The sequence below is a fragment of the Papilio polytes genome, unplaced genomic scaffold (genome assembly GCF_000836215.1).
Source record: "Papilio polytes unplaced genomic scaffold, Ppol_1.0 DF821733.1, whole genome shotgun sequence".
Classification (NCBI taxonomy): Eukaryota; Metazoa; Arthropoda; class Insecta; order Lepidoptera; family Papilionidae; genus Papilio; species Papilio polytes.
The window spans coordinates 1,821,314-1,841,225 of NW_013527471.1; the positions used below are offsets into that span (position 1 = coordinate 1,821,314).

General features: G+C 35.2%; 2 protein-coding genes across 4 annotated transcripts in view; both read right to left on the reverse strand.

The window, feature by feature from the left end:
• Nucleotides 1-11,375: 11,375 nt before the first annotated feature.
• On the reverse strand, nucleotides 11,376-13,136 carry LOC106108259. Its single transcript, XM_013289363.1, has 5 exons — nucleotides 13,004-13,136; nucleotides 12,710-12,779; nucleotides 12,531-12,636; nucleotides 11,940-12,137; nucleotides 11,376-11,608 (listed from the first exon to the last, which is right to left on the reverse strand). The coding sequence occupies exons 1-5, from the start codon at nucleotides 13,063-13,065 to the stop codon at nucleotides 11,397-11,399; spliced, it is 648 nt and encodes a 215-aa protein (XP_013144817.1). The 5' UTR covers nucleotides 13,066-13,136; the 3' UTR covers nucleotides 11,376-11,396.
• Nucleotides 13,137-15,039: 1,903 nt separating this feature from the next.
• LOC106108272 (putative oxidoreductase GLYR1 homolog) overlaps nucleotides 15,040-19,912 on the reverse strand; it is a 41,346-nt gene continuing 36,473 nt past the window's right edge. For 2 of the 3 annotated variants that reach the window (XM_013289380.1, XM_013289383.1), the window contains exons 9-12: nucleotides 19,392-19,535; nucleotides 18,831-18,957; nucleotides 18,294-18,473; nucleotides 15,040-17,713 (exon numbers count right to left, since the gene is read on the reverse strand). In XM_013289380.1, coding sequence (XP_013144834.1) covers nucleotides 17,514-17,713; nucleotides 18,294-18,473; nucleotides 18,831-18,957; nucleotides 19,392-19,535 — 651 coding nt within the window. In that variant the 3' untranslated portion in view covers nucleotides 15,040-17,513. The remainder of the gene's footprint in view (nucleotides 17,714-18,293; nucleotides 18,474-18,830; nucleotides 18,958-19,391; nucleotides 19,536-19,912) is intronic. The other variant, XM_013289381.1, reaches the window with a different exon arrangement.

Below are 19,912 nucleotides of genomic sequence, written 5' to 3' on the forward strand. Positions count from 1 at the left end.
GCCGCCCTAGTTACGTCGATACATTTTGACGTTGGACCGTTATATTCGTTATTTTATTTGCTGTTTGTATCAATAGATATTTACAGATTTAAAACATACACTTATTGACCTAATATGAGTAGATCATGCAAACAGAGAGAATTATAATATTCTGAGAGCATTGAGAAATTATTATCCATACATGTAGGAACTATAGATAGACATTTTATAAGTCGACTAATCGAAAGAAAAGGCCTTTTAGAGATCTTTATTTTGCTTCAATTTTTTGCTTTGCATTATATGTAGTAGGTATAGTTCGGTAGATATATAGGTTATATTTATGTGGTTTTATATTGTCAAATTCACAATTGCAAATGTCAAAATTACCGTTACCATAATAACCTTGCTTCCCTAATGTTAGCAGCTTGTAGTTTATGGCCCCTTTCCCACATTAAGATTTTTTTCCAATTTATTTACCCATAAGTTTAATAGCGTGAAAATATATAACCTAAAGCGTGTCGTAAGTGGGCTTTTATTAAAGAAATAATTGTTCACAAATATGCTGTGATTGCTGACATACGCCACGAAGTAGTGTGTTTTACGCTTAAAATATTAATATAGATATAAATTTACTTCGAAAAACACTACCGCCACACTACAGAGAGATAGCCAGTGGAAATGCTTAATAAATTTTTCTGTTACACGTAACGATATCGTTGTAAATGACACACGATTGCAGAAAAATCTACAACTAAAATAAAATTGGCAACGTATTTAGTTACATTAATTTCAATCATTGACAGACTTTGTATTAGACAAGTCACACACGTCATGTTTCACAGGATAATTTAAACATAACTAACAAAACCAATTTATATATAAACTAGCTGTCGCAACTCAGTCCGCGTGCAGTTATGAAAATTTTACTTTAAAACTGATTTGTCAAATTATCAATTGCAAATGTCAAAATGACATGACATGATGACAAAGCAATGCAACCTTGCTTCTTTATGTTGGCAGCAACTTATGGTCTCTTTCCCACATTAGGGTTTTTATGCAAAATATTTACCCCCTAAGTTTAATAGCGTGAAATTATATAGCTTAAAGCTTGATATAAGTGTGTATTAAAAAAAAAATAATGATTCAAAAATATGCTGTAATTGCTGACATCTTAGGCAACAAAGTGTGTGCTTACGCTTTATTATAATAGTACAGATAACAAAAAAATTTTACACACAATAGAGTTTACTTTGCAAAGCTAAAATGTGTCCACACTGCAGTTGTACACATAGTCAAAATCTTTATGAAAGTTCTAACGTGTGTGACCTGCTTTAGACGCTACACACGTCCGTAATAAATCCGACGTTTCTCCAGACGAAAATCGTGTATCGTTTAGTTTACTTATGATTGTGATACTCGAGATCAACAGTATTTTTAGACACGCCTGTGACATCTCGTGAGCGTTGGCTCGATTATTTTTATTCTATAAAAACTATTGATCGTATGTAATCGTAGAAAAAAACTTATAAAACCAAACGATTATATATTACTTAGTGCTTAGTTAATTGTTATTTAAGAGTCCTTTAATTTACAGTTTTCACACTAAATCAATACTAAAGAAGACCTTTTGGACAGCTGTTTATTGTAATCACAGTTGAAAATCACCTTAAAACAAAAATTATAAAAGACTAACTTTCGCCCGCGACTCAGTCCGCTTGGATTAAAAAAAACATAAACTATTTAACTCCAAAAATCAAACAAAAAATTGGGACCCACCTGCAAGCACTACTTTTCGGAAAAAAAAATAATTATCAAAATCGGTCCACTACGGGCGGAGTTATGCCGTAAAACACATAAGAAAAATAATTAAAAAAACACACAGACGAATTGAGCACCTCCTTCTTTTAAGAAGTCAGTCAAAAAGTGAATAGCCTATGTGTTCTTCCAGACTATTCTCTACATCTATAAACAATTTCATCGAGACCCGTTCAGCAATTTAGGCTACAAACTCTAACAAACATCCATAGAAACTTTCGCATTTATAATATTAGTAAGATCGCAGTAATTAGACAAATTTCACTAGACTATGAGTTACAATATTAAATAAGATTTATTAACTACAGGTGGTAATATTTTAAAACAGGACATGACAAATGACTGCCAGTGTAAAGACCACACTTCCTCTATACATAAATCCTAGTCCAAAACTACGAGTAAATCAATACTAGAGTTTTTATAAGTATTAAAACAATCGTTTCCCGTTGAATCAATTGGCCTTTTGATCAATCCGACCAACGGGAAAAAACCTCATTGGGTCTAACCCAAAGGGAAACATCAAGACGCGATTTAACTTTAAAGTTTATTGTTATTTATATTGCGTTTTACCGAAACGTTGTCCTTCGACCGTGATTATTTCTGGTATAGTAATGTAATAAATTCTATAATAAAAATGAAATAAAGAACTTAGGTTATACATACATAAAACTGATTGGATTTTCGAATATTAAAAATTTAACTCAACAAGACCCAAAATGGTCCAAAATCTACGCGTCTACCTGTCGAATAAACATTTTGAAAGAAGCTTAGTAGAAAAAAATATTAAGAAATCTTATATCCAAGGTCAGATAACTCCTGTAAACTTAGTGACTACCTAATCAATTGTTAATTTCGATTTTCTCTCTCGGATAAATTTCTAGCAAACCTCTACCGCTTTCGAGGTTACTCCTAACAATAGATTCTTTGATCATCTTTTGTTTATTTCATTAAATAATACCGTGGATGCAATCACTTAAATTACCAACTATAAAGCGATCTTCATTTATTTATAAAACTGCGAAAAAGTAAAAAAAAATTTCGTCTTCAAATTACGTTCGGAATATAAACATCGGTCGCAAAAAAAAAACATTATAGTTGTATATTTATTGTATAATCTGTGGATTTAGGCGCGCATTGATGTGTGGGTGACAGTTATATTGGTAAAGACCGTATATTTAGTGACATATTTCTATATTACTTTGAAATAGATTTAAATATTATAAACGGTATTAATAATCAAGGTAAAGGTTACGCATGGATTAAATTAAAACTGAATAATCTAGAGTTAACTCACATAATTTAAAGAAAACTTTATTACATACCTAATCCGTCACTTGATTCCTCAGGTGTCGTCACAAAATCGATTCGATCGAATCGATATCCAATAACGGTTATGTTTGATAACACTTCCACACTAGCGAACTATAGCAGCAATGTATAAACAATTGAAGTTTGTCACTAGGAGCATATAGGGCGGCCGGCGCGCGCGCAGTTTTCAATGAAACTGGCGACTTGGTGGCATCGCTGCCAATAAAACGTCACGTAGTTTGGCAAATGGATGTTTGCCAAATTTATACGTCCAATATTCCAACATCCGATTAAAATCAATTCAAGTCAAAAGCAACCTATTATATGATGAACAAGGCATTTAATTAATTTCAAATATTAAAAAGTTGTGGCAACCGCAGTTGTGTGTCCTAGGGTATATTGCGGCCCATAAACGGATGACAAAGTTCAGTCGAGGACGTTTTTGCCCTGTCCATTTTTGGTAGAACGTTTAACGCTCACGATGCAATTAGGGCGATTTTTTTTTATAACATAAGGTGGCAAACGAGCAAGCGGCCACCTGAATACGCTAAAATGACGAAGCGACAGCTGCCCATATAAATCCGCAATTGCAGATGCGTTGCCTACCATTATAAGACGGAGGAGGAGACGCACATAAAGAGGACATTTCCCCTTCCTATGCATCTCATCCACCGTCAAATCCACTTCCCCTTCCCAACATCTCCTTATAAGAAAAGAGTGGTAAAGAGGAAGCGACTTAAATTAGGCCTACGGCACCACACTCATCAGACGAAACACGGAATTGCTTCCATTTGACGCCTATCTTCTGTGTGGTCGTGGTATTACTGGGGGCGTGCCCTGCAGTGCTAAGATGTTAAAGCGGGCACTACCACTGTTAAATAGCATAAATGTTCTAAGTTGCAGCTCTTAATGCCACTGCACACCACACTTTTACCAGAGTTTAGATCTGTATGAAATAGTATAGAGTATGATACCTACACCGATTGTCTTTTATATGTTGTATAGGATCTTATGGTGACAATTTTATACATCAACCCTAAGTGGGAATTGAATTTAATTATCTAACTAAATAAATTATAATTCTGTGCAATTTTCAAACTTTTACTTGCACTTCTAGGAACTTGATAAATATTCTTCTATTATTGTGCCAACAGCATATTATAATTTTAAATATTTCGCTAATGAAATAAATATTGGAGTAAAGAAAACAACTCTATCCATATCTTGGACAATCAAAAACTTCACACAAAGAAGATCACAAAGCGAGCGGTCATTTCGACCAATGTTGGTCGTTGGAGTGTTGGCTCCAACGTTGGAAGCATTAAAAGTTATTTTGATAATATTACGGGCTTATAATAAACGTTGATATCGGACTTCGGGAAACCGATTTGAATGTGTGCGTAAGGAAGAATAAATTATTGCACGAATCATTACATTGCATATGGGTCAGATTCAAACCCAAAAGATTAATAGAAAAAAAATCTTAGGTTAGCTTCAAAATTGTTCAACATCTCAAATATTTACGTGTGCGTAACAGTCGAGTAGTAACATTAGGCGAATAACTAAGGAACTTACTTTCTTTTCATAATTGTGACTAAATTGCTCAAACAGAAACGTACATGCTAGGAAAAACATTAGTATTAAAACTAATTTTATATAGTCTTATTGTAGACTAGCTGTTCCCGTGCGGCTTCATCCGCATAAAATTATAAAAATTTTATTTTATTGTTTACATTTGTCAAATTATCAATAGCAAATGTCAAAATGACATGACATGACAAACCTTGGCAATCTTTCTTCCTTAATGTTGGCAGCAACTTATGGTCTCTTTCCCACATTAGGGTTTTTTATCCAAAATATTTACCTCCTATGTTTAATGACGTGAAAATATATAGCCTAAAGCACGACGTAAGTATAGGGTTTTTTATTAAGAAAAGGATTATTCAAAAACATGCTGTAATTGCTGACATCTTAGGCAACAAAGAAGTGTGTGTTTCCGCTTTATTATAATAGTATAAATTGGACGTTTGACTTAACAATCACACAACGGTTGTGCGATTGTCGATTATTCCGCAGCCAATACAACTGTTTTTACACAATTAAAAATCCAGTCTGCGCACTTCTATATAAGCTTATTGCAATCCAAACGAGACTAAACACGTAATAACGTCGTTGAATTTCACTATTAAAATACCTTAACGGTATTATTACCTATTCACCTTTGTTATATAAAGGGAAAATGATGAACGGAGATGAAATTTAGTTTATGTAGAGAATTTTACGCAGTGAAAACTCGCAGCAAACTTTTAGCTTCAAGCTTCAGTTCAGTTACTGACGTATACGAGCAGGTGTTTCTTTACAGTAAAGGTTTTCTTGTAAACAAATCAGAGGTTAGGAAAATACAAGCTTTGATGAGAATATCAAGTAAATCTTTGTAGTGGGATGTATATTAGTAAATAAGTTTATTTTAACGTACTATGAGAACATCTTACTAATGTTAATAATGCGAAATATTAGATGGATGTTTGTTAGAGTTTGTAGACTGAACTGCTGAACGGATCTCGATAAATTTGGTATAGATGTAGAGCATAACCTGGAAGAATACATAAGCTACTCACGTTTGTTTTTTTTAATTCGATGCAAGCTAAATCTAGTATTAATATAAATTAATGTTATTGTGCTTTTTACTATAATGTACTTTTGTTAAAGATATTAAATGACGAAGTAATATAAACCTACGAGAATCGTAAAGTCGTAACGACGAAATGATGGGGACATAAACCAGAAAGTGTTAAGATTGAATGTGGATGGCTACAAAGGAAGGGGAAGACCGAAGAAAGTATGTATGGATTGTGATAGAGGATATGCTTAAGAAAGGAGTGGATTCAGATATGACGGCTGATAGAGATGTATGGAAGAGCAGCACATGCTGTGCCGACCCTCCATAAGGGATAAGGGAAAGTGAATGATGATGATGAATCGTAAAGTCGTAACGAGCAAGAAAGATCTTAGGACGTATAGAAACGGACTTTAGTGTAGTATTTATTAGATTTAATATTGCTTGTTTGATTCTCTTTACCTTAATAAATCAAGTATTATTGATTGAGGATAAATAGAAACACAAAATTCAATTTTACCTTACATCTTCAGCGAACTAATCAAAATGTTATTTTGTAGACAATAAATTGAATTTATATGACCAATAATGTATTTCTAACATTACTCTGTCAAGAATAATTTGACAATACGATAAATTTGTCCAAACACGACAGGGTACAAGACCGCGAAATACCCGAAACGTCAGTAAATCATCTTTACTCTGACGCAGAAACTTTCCGGGACAGGACAAAGTAGAAGTGAACTCTGAAGTGGTTTCGCTTCAGGGAAACCTGGAGCGACGCATGTTCCAGGACGTTTCACAAGAACTAATTATAAGTCGCTTGTGTTCGCCAATAAAATATATTGAAAGTATAAAGTAAGGTAAAAAAAGCCCGCTACTCATCTTTAGTTAAAACTTTGCTGTAAAAGCTAAAAATATGAGAATAGTTGGTAAGTTTTCCAATAACTTAACTTTCCTTGTCCAAAAACTTCTACATTTAAAAAAATCTTCTTTTTTTATTTTTTAATGTTTTAAGGTGACAAGTATGCATGCGGCTAGTTCAATTCGCCGAAATAGCGGCCTTTGCTCATAAACATTTACAATTGCTCATCATCATCACCAGCTCACTAAGTCCCCATCGAAGGGCTCCGAGCCTACCCTAAGTTAGGGTGATTAGGCCATAGTCAACCACGCTGCACTGTGGGTTGACTTTACACATATCTTTGAATTTCTTCGCCGATATGTGCATCACGATGTTTTCCTTCACCGTAAGAACGTCGGGTAAATTATGTACATATGAAATTCAAAAAATTGAAAATTGGTACTGCGGGATTCGAACCCAAGACTTGTAGATTAGTCAAGTGCTTAAACCTCTGAACCACCGACGCTCTAAACCCGTTTAGCAAGGTCTTGACTTTATAGTCGTTCTATTTATCAAATTCATAGTATTTACTATAAAAGTTATATCGTTAATGTTTTTATATCGTATTTTAAACATTTATTTATAACAAATGATATATTTTGCATGAAATAAACGACATAGATCATTGAACTCATGTATCATTAAAATATATTCCTACAAGAAAGTATAACAGCAGGAAAAAACGTTTTACATAGAAATTGATATAAAAAAATCATTCATGTGAAAAAAAATCTCAACGTGGCGACAGACTGAACGACTTACAGCCGGTGAACTTCAAAGAAATACAGCGAATCTAGTTAATGGAACAAATTTTTTATTACTTGCGAAAATAAATATCCGTAACCATTTATAATATGATGAGGTACCTATTTCACCCGAAACTGATATACGATCTCTGACCTTTTATCTTATCCTACGTAATTTTAATAAACTGTAAAACGAGCGCAAACCTTTGAACAAACTGTCGCAAAACAGTTGTGCGATTGTCGATTGTTTAGCATCCAATTCTTTTTTTTTATAATATAAGGTGGCAAACGAGCAAGCGGCCACCTGAATCCACCGAAATGGAAAGCGACCGCTGCCCATAAACATCCGCAATTGCAGATGCGTTGCCTAATTAATTGACAGAGGAGACGCAGATAAAGAGGGCATTTCCCTTTCCTATGCGTCTCCTCTACTGTCAAACCCACTTTTCCTAACCATCCTTTCCCCTTTAGGAAAGGGACCAAAATTAGGCCTCTGGTACCACACTCATCAGACTAAACGCGGAATTGCTTCCACTTCACGCCTGTTTTCTGTGTGGTCCTGGTATTATACCGTGCGAGCCGGCCCATTCGTGCGAAGATGTTAAAGCGGGCTCAACCACTGTAAAACCATTTAGTTGCACAACTAAAAATCGAGTAGCGCACCTCCATATAAGCTCATAGGAATCAAAGCGAGACTAGTTGTGCGATAGTTTAGTCTCAGGTGAACGCTCTTAACCAATCTAAAGATCGCTATAGTAACTGGTAAAGTTGTTCTACTGTTTTTATTGTTCTCCATTTCATATGACGACAAATTATTTAAAACTTCCCTTGTAAGGTTATGAACTATATCTCTGTCTAGGAATTAGACATACCAATACGTAATCAATTAAACAGGAAATTACGTCAGAAAACATTAACGTTGAATGTGGAATTAAAACCTGATTAGTGTATTTTAATGTGTAGAGAAACATAAATAAATGCGTGTTACGAACTTTCAGACGACTCATGTTTCTATATATTTACATTAAGGAAAATTTAATTATTTCACAGAAACTCTGTAAAGGTTTTCAGGTGAAGACTAAAAAAATATAAATAATTCTGAAACACAGTTATCTATTTCTTGGTAATCTATACTATTATAATAAAGCGTAAACGCACACTTCTTTGTTGCCTAAGATCTCAGGAATTACAGCATACTTTTGAATTATTCATTTTTTAATAAAAAACCCTACACTTACGTCACGCTTTAGGCTATATATTTTCAAGCCGTTAAACTTAGGGGTGAATATTTTGGATAAAAACCCTAATGTGGGAAAGAGACCATAAGTTGCTGCCAACATCAAGAAAGCAAGATTGCCAAGGTTGTCATGTCATGTAATGTTGACATTTGCAATTGATAATTTGACAAATGTAAACAATAAAATTAAGTTTGAATAGTTATACGGATGACGTCGCACGGGAACAGCTAGTAGTACAAATACAAAAAAAATAAAACTCGCTGCTACCTATTTTTAGACAACTTATTTAATTTATACTGTCGCTTTAAACTCAGAGCAACACTTCTCGTCAAGACTGAAGTTGCGCGCCAATCTATCCATACTTGTAGTGACATTGACAGCTGTCAGCTAAGGACGTGCCGTTTATGCCGATAATCTAGAGTTGCGCCAATTCTATAGCACGGTACTAATTTTGTTCCTAACACTATTTATTGCATGGAACAAGACAACATTGCGTATTTCCGTTACTGTACTTTTCTTTATTACTCAAATACGTCTGATTGTTTTTGCAGTTAAATTGTTTTAAGTTTAATTCCTTGAAAATTCCATAATTTATATTTATATCACTTCCTTAATGTATGATAAATGAATTATCAAATTAAAAATGATATTTTAATGCGAAAAGAAGTCAAATAAACGAGTTAATTGAGTTATGATGTTGAATCGTATAAATTCAAAGATTGTCATAAACACACTTGTAACCGCAATTGTTAATTTTATTGCTGAATCTGCTTATTTAAGTAACACAGTACATTGACCAGATACAAAGAGATTTACGTATGAAGAAAATGTTATTTAGTATTGCAAATATTTTCAATAGCTTTCGCTCGCGACTCCGTCTGCGTGGTATTAAAATAATAGTCTGTTTGCTCTTCCAGACTATCTTCATATCCTTACCAAATTTCATCGATATCCGTTCAGCGGTTTAGGCTAAAAACTCTTACAAACATCCATCCATCTAAATTATAAACCTTCGCACTTATAATATTAGCAAGAAGTATATCCACTGTCTTCATTTCTAAGCTTTTAAACATTCAATTTGCGCGATTATTTAGATAGATTCAAAAATGTAAGGCTACATTTTTACTTGTGTCTGTATTAAAATACACAGATATGCAGGAAAACAAATTTGTTTTCATATCTACGAACGTTTACAATACTGTTAGAAACGCTACGATTACTTGTCAAAGATTCAAGATTTGTTCTGAGAATTCTCCACAGTATTCACTCTTTCCACTCTTTTCTTAAGAGGAAAGGATGGAAAGGAAAAGTGGATTTCACGGTAGAGGAGATGCATATGAAGGGGAAATGTTCTCTTATGTGCGTCTTCTCCTCCGTCAATGAAGAGTAGGCAACGCATCTGCAATTGCGGATGTTTATGGGCAGCGGTCGCTTTCCACTTCGGTGGATACAGGTGGCCGCTTGCTTGTTTGCCACCTTATATTATAAAAAAAAAAATAAGTATTCAATACGTTGCCTTGTCCACCTCAAAACAAATGTAAAAATGGTATTGTGCCTTTCAATCAGTCTTTTTCAAGTGTTAAATCCTTTTCTAATACGAATATACCGTTACGCATCTATGAAGTCCTGGTATTTCGCTGAAAAACATTCGTGCACCACATGTTTTTAACTACCACTGTTCTTTCATTTGCTAAATGTAGTTATTCTGATCAGATCAATACAAAGAAATTCAATTATTACTCAATTAAATTCCAGGAAGGAACATTTGCGGGAACACTGATATTCGATTCGATAATAGTGATGTACTATTATCAAAAGAATTATCGATGTCTGTTAGAAGTACTGAGATGGAAAAAATAAAATAAGTAATTGCTTAAACTTTGGTAAACGGGTCTTTTAATCCATTTTCTTAGTATCCCACATAATGTGTGTAAATTTCATTATTCTTGCCTAAACGACAAAACCGATTTTGACGAGTAAGAAATCACTAGACCCACATTCTTTCCCAATTGTTACTCCACGTAACGCAGATGATATACATTTACTTTGACTATAAAAAGTGTTATTAGATCAACAAAACATTTTTTATCGATAACTTAATCACAGCCATCACTAAATTACAAAAAAGGGTTGGGGTCCCTTGTGCTTTCCTCGGAACAAGTTTGGCAGGAAGCCAAATGCATCTCATGTCAGTTTCTTTATTGCACGTACTTTGTGATCTGTTTCCGAGTTTCCACTACCGCAAAACGTACAAAATGTTCCCATCCTTTTCAATCTCTATGAAAAGAACAGAGATGACAAGGTTTTGTTTCACAGGTGGACAGTTTCTTTGCAAATTTATATTCTTTTGTTCTTCAAATTGACATTGTTTTCATTAGCGGCTCACTCCGCTAATCAACGACGTCTTTATGATATCCATTATATAGAGGATTTTGTGGTTCATTTGCATTTATTTGTTTTAAGACATTTTATGGTAATAAACAAACTAAAAAATGCGTCACTATTCTATTTCATATTTTATATCTATAGTACCGTACCAGAAAAGAAAAAGCTACTCCATGAATTTTTTACTTTCTGGTACTTCTTTTTGCCTTTGTGACATAGCCAATTGCTCTATAGTCTTTACTGAAAAAAAAAAAAAAAAATTGCCATAGACAACAGACTCAATACAAAAAAAAACAAATGTCTTGAAGTTATTCATAGAGTTATTTTATTACTTTTGTGCATTATCTTATTTTACTTGACGTAAATCGTGTAAATAAAGAGCATTTTGTTTATAATTCGTGTATTCAGTAGAGTCTTTCTTCCTTGAATGGGACAATATCGAGCTCTGGTTGTCGTTGGCCCTCGGGCGGTAAGCCCCAACGCGGCCGGCAGCCATTATGAGCTTCGTAGCGCGGTATGCGATCGTCTCTTACTAACTCGTACGCCAAACGAGCTATGCCCTCCTGGTAGTCGCTGCGACCAGTGTTGTAGTTTGTGGGACGAACGTAACCCAAAACTGTTAAAATTAAACATTTTAGGTGGAAATAAACTAGTTTTTTATTATTAAATTACGTTTATTATATTATGTCATACAATTTACAATTGAGGAATCAGTAGCTACTCTTAGAATAAAAACAAATTAATTCTAAAAAAACTCTAATTATGAACCTGTCAAATTACATTACCTATTTACTTATACATACGTGAAACACTCAAGACTAAAAAACTATACATTAAAATATCTACAAGTCTACATAACAGTAATTTCGTTATAAACATATGAAGTCTACTAGATGGCAGCACTACAGTTTTAAAACACGCTATAGTTTCACAAGTAAATGTCTAACTTCTGTAATGCGTGGGCAGAGGGCGCAGCGTGGGTCGAGGAGGTGCTTCGTACATCTCCCGAGCCACCTTCATCAGCTCAGTATCCTTCATGGCCAGCTTCTCGCCCTGTGGCCGTAAGTCCTCTTGCACCACCTCAATTTTCTCCCCGCATGGACGCAACTTCTTCACCCGTGGTTTGAAGGGACGCGTCTTGAATTCTATAATTTATTTTTTTGCGTTAATCAAACTGAACATATTTAAAAAAAAACTGATGAGATTATTATGAATCAAAAAATTAAAATTATCAGTAGAAAAGCAGTAATTAGCAATACAAAAAGACATTAATGTACGAAATTCAATTTTGTGGATATTTTCGAAAAATGAGGCAACATAAGACTATTCATGAAATATATATTTTTCCATCCTAACAATGAGTCCTCATGCCCGGTTCTCACTTAAACAGTTGCGACGACCGGTCATAGATTATATGAAGTTAGAGACGCCAGTTAGCGTTCATACTGTGCCAGTTGATTGACAGTCCAGTTATTGACCATAATTAACCTAGTGCTGGCGTAGTGTGAACCCACAGATAATACAAAACAAAAATCTACCTGGAGAGAGATGTGCACAGAAGTCATTGTAGTATGTAGACTGTCCACGAAGTCTACGCATCGTGTCCTTTATGAACTTTTCAATTTCATCCTCTGTCCAAGTTTTCTGTAATAATGGAATTAAATTGGAATTCATACAAATAAAATACGGAAATTAATGATAATTATTTAATACTAACATCTTCTGTGCCTTTTTTCGGGTCTAGCCATTTGCCCTCGAGTGTAGCCCAGCGATTCTCTGGGCGGCACCTGTCGAACGAAATGTGCTTAATAAAAACTGCAGTAAAAAAACTATCGGAAAGGTACAAAGCTAATAGTCAAAAGATTTTTTGTGCCTGCAGGAAATGTCTAAAAATACAAGGTCTTGTGGATTACTCGCGAATACGTCCTCGATGCGTTCCTCAAAGTGCAAGTGGGTTTCCGGGATTCAGTAAAATGGATATAAGGAAAAATGTATTAAAAGGTCTACTTACATTTTAGTTTTCTTGATAGGATGCTGGCGGAATTCATCAAAATATTCAGTTAGAAACGACATTTTCACAATTTTAAATCCAAAACAATAAAACAATTAATAAAAATATACAAATTATTAAAATTTCACATATCAAAAAACCATAATTTACATGACATGACAAATTACGTCACGGTTTTACTATTAAAAAAAAACCATTATGTTTGAAAAACGTTTAGAATCCGTCTTCGAAATATGTTTATAATCGAATCCACCATTACAACTGGCTTTCTTTCTAATTTACCTGAGAAGTTTTCTTTCATAAAGTTACGAGTTATTGCGGCATTGCATGTTAAGTTAAGCAGGGGTAATAAACATTTTTAACAAGTTTGAAAAATAATCTAATCATAATGAACTCACAAAACTGGGGTCTTATAAACGTTACTTGAATTTAAGACTAGTAATACAATTCTTTTTTTTTTACCAATTAGTCTAAAACCATCTTTTGTTTGAATTAGGACTTTCTCATTAATGGCCACGTAAATTCTAGCTTTCAAACAATATAGTTCAATCAAAACCGGATCTTCAGTGTAACACTTCAGTAAACTAGTAAAACTATCGAAGTATGTTAAATATTAACGCGTCGACTGCGTAACAGGCCATTATCAGCCTGACGCAGTAATTAGGCTGGTGCGTATGAAGAAAACAATGTCCCTCTCGCTAGCGCGAAACGATTGTCTCAGGTATATACATTACATTACATAAATTGTATACATTATGTTTCCACAAAGTTATAGCAATTTAATCTATCCTAGTGTCTGGGGGGTCTCGAAAGACCTGCCACGCACTGGCGGAAGTATGGCCCGCCGCCGCACCAGATGAAGAATCATGATTTTACTTGTCGCAGTAAACATAGTAATAATATAAATACCTCATGTTTCGTACCCCTGGCGTATAACCCTCGTTATGACAATACGACCTTACCGATGTTATATTACCTATAGTAGATACATTTTTATTGGCGCGTCGTGACCCGTTGCTGGGGATCGTACAATATTTTTAGACAGACCACTAATTTGTCGTAAACCCGCATCGATCCCGTCTGCAAACGCCATTATCTTTTATCTGGAACAGCGTTGAAGGTTACATTGTGATTTACCTAGAGCTGTGTAAAAAAATTTTTGATTTATACGAGTATTCGCTCGCGACTTTCCGTAAAACATTCTATTGCGAATTTCAAAATTTTAATACTCGAATGATAATGAAGGCCCTTGCCCTTGTTTCTTTGCTGTTAGTGGCTTGTCGATTTACCCTTTTGTCGCTTGGATTTTTTTTCCAAATTATTTAATCGTTAAAAAAATTAACTTAGTATCGCTTTGTTTTACTAAAATTATTAATACTTAAGTTAGATTGACGTATGTTAGAGTTTGTAGCCTAGACCGCTGAAAATGTAAAAGATAATCTAGAATCTAGATCTAGGCCAGTCTGTATATTCTGCTTTATTTATTTGTATATAGAAAACATATTTCGTTGTACCGTTTCAATAAATAAATAGGCTACTTTAGTTTTATTGAAAATTCGGAGTAAGTCACGGGCGAAAGCTAGTTTAGTAAATATTCACAGTTTAGTATTTCTGAATTTGTTAAAACTTGGTATTTGGGGAGTAAATAAAACAAAATCACTTAAAATACTTTTATTTCAGTACTTTCAAATATATTAACAATGATAAAGGTGTCGATTTATTAACAGTATAACTGTTACATTGGATTTTAAAAAAATAAACGAGACAATACAATCATTTGATAGAAACTGATTAATGATTCGAGGAAAGAAAAACATAAACTTTGTATCATTAATTTAAATAAACTGACATTACAACCATAATGTGCACTTACATTAACTATTGTTTAAACTAACCGATAACTTAACTATGAAATATAAGCCATTTATAATTAGTTACTAAAAACCTGTCAAACCAATTCTGGGTCTGTCAAAACTTACAAATAAGATATTAACATTGACCTCTATTTTATTAGATAGGCTAAAAGCTGTGGTTGAGTGCCTATTTGGCGCAATCTTATCGTATTGTTATAATTCCGAACTATAGTTAAACAAATTTATCTGGCCCGGTGAGGCGCTATCAGGTAAATCTATTAGAAAATATTTAAAACCACATGAACGTAGAAAATGAAAATAATCACTAGTCTCTACAAATACAGCATTTTGTGTATGATTTTCACCTTTTTGCGTTGTTTAGTAGTTTTCGAAATAATATTGTTTCGAAAATTCTTAACTATAACCTCTAAAGTTGCATTTAAGTCTGAATGAAGCAAAAGTTATATTATAAAGAGGAAGCATTTGTATTTTTGTATATATTTCAATAACTCAAAAACTACTAAACCGATTTTAAAAATTCTCGAACTATCAAAAATCTATTATCTGTGAGAAACATATGCTACATTTTTACCTATTTTTTTTTTAAATTCTACACAGGCGAAATCGCGGGCAACAGCTAGTCTACTTACATGTCTACAACACAAAGATCTAATGACACTTTTTGACATAGACAGGCGTTGACAATAATAATGTCATAATTCAATTTGACTAATAACCACCGGGTCAAATAACTTGTCAAACTATAATACAATTAAGTAGCAGTAACTTTAAAATTTCAGCTGCAACTGTTAAATAAGAGGTCAATGAATTTAACATAGACACACTCTTACATAATTTTAGGTCCCTTTTTTCTATCAAACTGTTAGCAACTTCGCATTCTTTGGTGTTGCAAACCTTCCGTAAGAGAATTTCTATGTTTATGTTACGGTAAAAATGATTAACTTGGAAATACATTAGTATGACATTTGTTTTATGCGACATTTCAAGATTTTATTTCAAACTGGTCATTATACAATTTCCCTTATTTCTCACATTTACCGTAACATTAATACAAAACTTAACGCAACATGGCTTATCAATAATCTTATTTTAATATTAAAATGTACTGAGTTATTCAATAACTATTGGTCTTAATATAAAGGACATTTCTGCTGTTAAGAAGTTACTAAACCCTGCTACCTTCAGTTTTAACTGAACAGTAGAACTGTACAGTAATTTCACCTACGTCAATTTAACTGTACAGTTAAACTATTCAGTTAACTCTGCAGTTAAAACTGAAGGTTCGTTGGGCTTGATTTACTAAGACAAACCGCAACTTACCACGTTTCTGCACCACACCTTTTTTAATTAAAAACTTACGTTAAATGTATTATATATTAAATCTTTTAAATCGATGTCTCTTTGTAAATAATATTTTAAAAATGTAAATGCGAGAAGAAATTTCAAAAAATATGATGAATAACGCAAATATTACGACAAAAAATCCTTTGTAACTTTTAAATGTACACAGAAATTAGTATTTACTAAGTTTAAGAAAACATAAAAATAGACAAAAACCGCAATATTATTACGATAGTCTAGGTATATATAAAATATTGTTTAAACAAAGAAAACATCTTCAATTCAAAATAGGAGAAAACAATTTAATTTGCACTGACATATGACGTATTCAAACTGTAATGCGACAGATTTATCTGGCCCGGTGAGAGAAATACAGCCAACACAATTAGTTCTGGCAGAAAAAATCAAATTTACATAGAAAAAGCAAAAATAAAGCTATAAAACAAGGATCTTGAAATTTACAGGAGGGTGCTAGTGAGCTATTTATTGGCGTACCGGGTCGGATAAATTAGTCGGACTATATTGAAAGTTTACCTTAGCAAAAACTTATTTATACATCGCATTTAATATATTAATAAGTCACTAACGGTAATACTAGAAATTTTATATTTATTTCTAAAAATCAGAGGTGATTTAAAATATCTACTTTTAGCACATTTTACGATTTAAAAATTTCAATACATAGTTACAATTTAAGTGATAATCCAAAAATCTTAATTTATCTTTAGTAATACCTACATGGGGGGTTACATTACAACATAGGAGTTACATTTATAAAATTCAATTTACAACAATAAAGTTCAATTAGAAATTAATCATTGAAGAATTCCAAACAATATAAACCTCCTCCCCTCCATTTTGGATAAATCGTCACAATTAGAACATAGTCGCGATCACTGTATACCTTATTTCTGACGCTCACTATCATCTGACGCGGTGTTGGTGAGCGGAGGTGTTGGTGAGACATGGTCTGACGCAGTATCGGTGAGACATGGTTCGACGCTCGCTATTACAGTCTGACGAAGTGTTGGTGAGACAGGGTCTGACGCGGTGTTGGTCATACATGGTTCGACGGTCGTCGTTACGGTCTGACGCGATATTGGTGAGACATGTTCTGACGCGGTTTTGGTAAGACATGGTTCGACACTCGTTGTTATGGTCTGACGCGATGTTGGTGAGACATGTTCTGATGTAGTGCTGGTGAGACTTCTGACGCTGTGTTGGTGAGCCGTGGTGTTGGTGAGACGTCTGACGCGGTGGTGGCGAGGCGTGTGAGAGGCGGTGTGCGTGGTGCATCAGAAGCGCGCGCGGATGTAGACAGCGGCGACGTCGTGGTTGGCGTAGCCGAGGCGCTTGGCGTGCTTGAAGATCTCGTTGGTGGTGGCGGTGAGCGGCAGCGACTGCTCCAGCGCGTCGCCCAGCCCCAGCGCCAGCTTCAGGTCCTTCTGCATGTGCGTCAGCGGCTGATGCGTAGAGTACGATGATTCTATCATCGCTGGAAACGATACATTTACTTATATTACTATCACATTTTAAACACATTAATAATAATAAATCTTTGCAAAATATTATAAGAATAAGTGAATGGTTTGACAGAACACTGTCAACATTGCATTAATAATATAATAATGAATTTATCCAGTAGGTTAAAATTTTACGCAATGGTTTTATATTGTGGGAACGTGTCCAATGTTGTGTTGAACGTGTCAGTATGACGGTGAGCGTGTCAGTGTTACTGTAAACATGTCAGGTGTTGCGTTAAGCCTGTCAGTGTAGTAGGGAGCATGTCAGTGTTATTGTGAGCGTGTCAGTATTACGGTGAGCGTATCAGTGTTACTGTGAGCGTGTCATTGTAGCGGTGAGCGTGTCAGTGTAGCGGTGAGCGTGTCAGTGTAGCGGTGAACGTGTCAGTATTACGATGAGCGTGTCAGAGTTGTGGTGAGCGTGTCAGAGTTGTGGTGAGCGTGTCAGTGTCATGGTCAGCGTGTCAGTGTTACTGTGAGCGTGTTAGTGTCGTGGTGAGCGTGTCAGTGTCAGTGCGAGTGTGAGTGTGAGCGGGGCGAGCGGCGACCGACCTCGTCCCTTGAGTATGAGATGCGGCGAGGCGAGCGGCGTGAGCGCCAGCACGTCGAGCAGGTCAGCCTGGCTGAGGCCGGCGCGGTCGGCCAGCGCCAGGCCCTCGGCCAGCGCGGCCAGCGACACGCCGCCCACCACCTGCAGCACCGCGTTCATCTTCGACGCGTTGCCGATGTCGCCTGACGTACCGTATAAATGCTTATTACCATATTCTTAATACTGAATATTGTCTTTATAACGTGAACACGATTGAATTTTTGTGTTTGGGCTCTAAGTGAGGGTAAGAGGGGTGACTAAGCAATAGTAGTAAATCACGTTAGCCTAGTGAGGGTTGCCATCACATATATCTTTGAATTTCTTCCCTGAAATATGCAGATTTTACCACTATGAAAATACATTCGCCGTAAGAATTTTAAATGTGACGTCAAACAGAAAAGAGAGACTCGAGAGTTGATTTTTCAACAGTAACATATGCTAGTTGTCTATACAATGAGTTATGTAAGTGTATAGTTGTGTAAATTGGAGCGGCGCACTACTACCAAGGTAAAAGGAGTTCTTGCTCATGGCCTTGAAGCAGGACTGGCAGTCGTCGAAGAGCGAGCGGTCGCCCGCCGCCAGCAGGATCAGCGTGCCCTCCTCCGCCTGCGTCTTCGACCCCTGGATCTGAGGACGACACACTAATGTACAAAACTACACTACATCAGTTTCCAAACATTGTCAAACACTTAGTATTTATACTCTAGATCAGGGGTGTGGAACCACTGGCCACAAGATCTATACGACTATAATAATAAAAAAACTAGGTGCAATAATTCACGTAATAATTGCAGTCAAAATTATTTGATGGCACATCTAAGCAATAAACATTTCTTTAAAAAACCTGACATTTTAATCCATATATGTTCGTCACCCCTGCATTAGATGAACCCTCATGTTTTGCTGTGGGGTGGGTGTGCTGATAAACAACGAAATGTTACGTTCATTAAGTATTTTTGATTCACATTTTTTCCTATTTCCAACTCGTGGGATAATCATACTCTATGGAGTCCTGCAGGTTTATTTGGACCACTGTGGAAAACACTTGTGTAGTGTCATACCTGCGCCTCAAGGTAGCGGCCGCCCTTGCCACTGACAGCTTCCACGATGTCATGCGAGGTGTCAGCGTCGATGGATGTCATCTCCACGTAGCCCTTGCCCTCCAGCGAGGGGCAGTGCAGCACGCCGCAGTTGCCGAACACCATCTTAAATGAAACACAATTTGACATCGATATCTTGTCTTATAAGTAAAAAAAATGTGTTTGTATTTGTCAACTATCTGAGTACTAAGTTTTAAATTGAAAACAAAACCTAGTCATATGTTAACCTCTTAACTTAACAGGCAGTTTTAAATGAACCTTTGGCAAGATAGCCTGAACAGGCAGAATAACAAAATCGAAATATTTTTCAGTTCAAAACATGGTATGTGTTCGTCCGTCCAGTAGTTTTTTTTTTATGACAAAAAATACAAATCTTTCCTCTTTATAATATTAGTATAGATTACTTTATTTTTATTCTCTTTAGCACACTCGTTTATTACTTCTTCAACCTTCATAAATGTAACGTAACCATCGTGTAACTA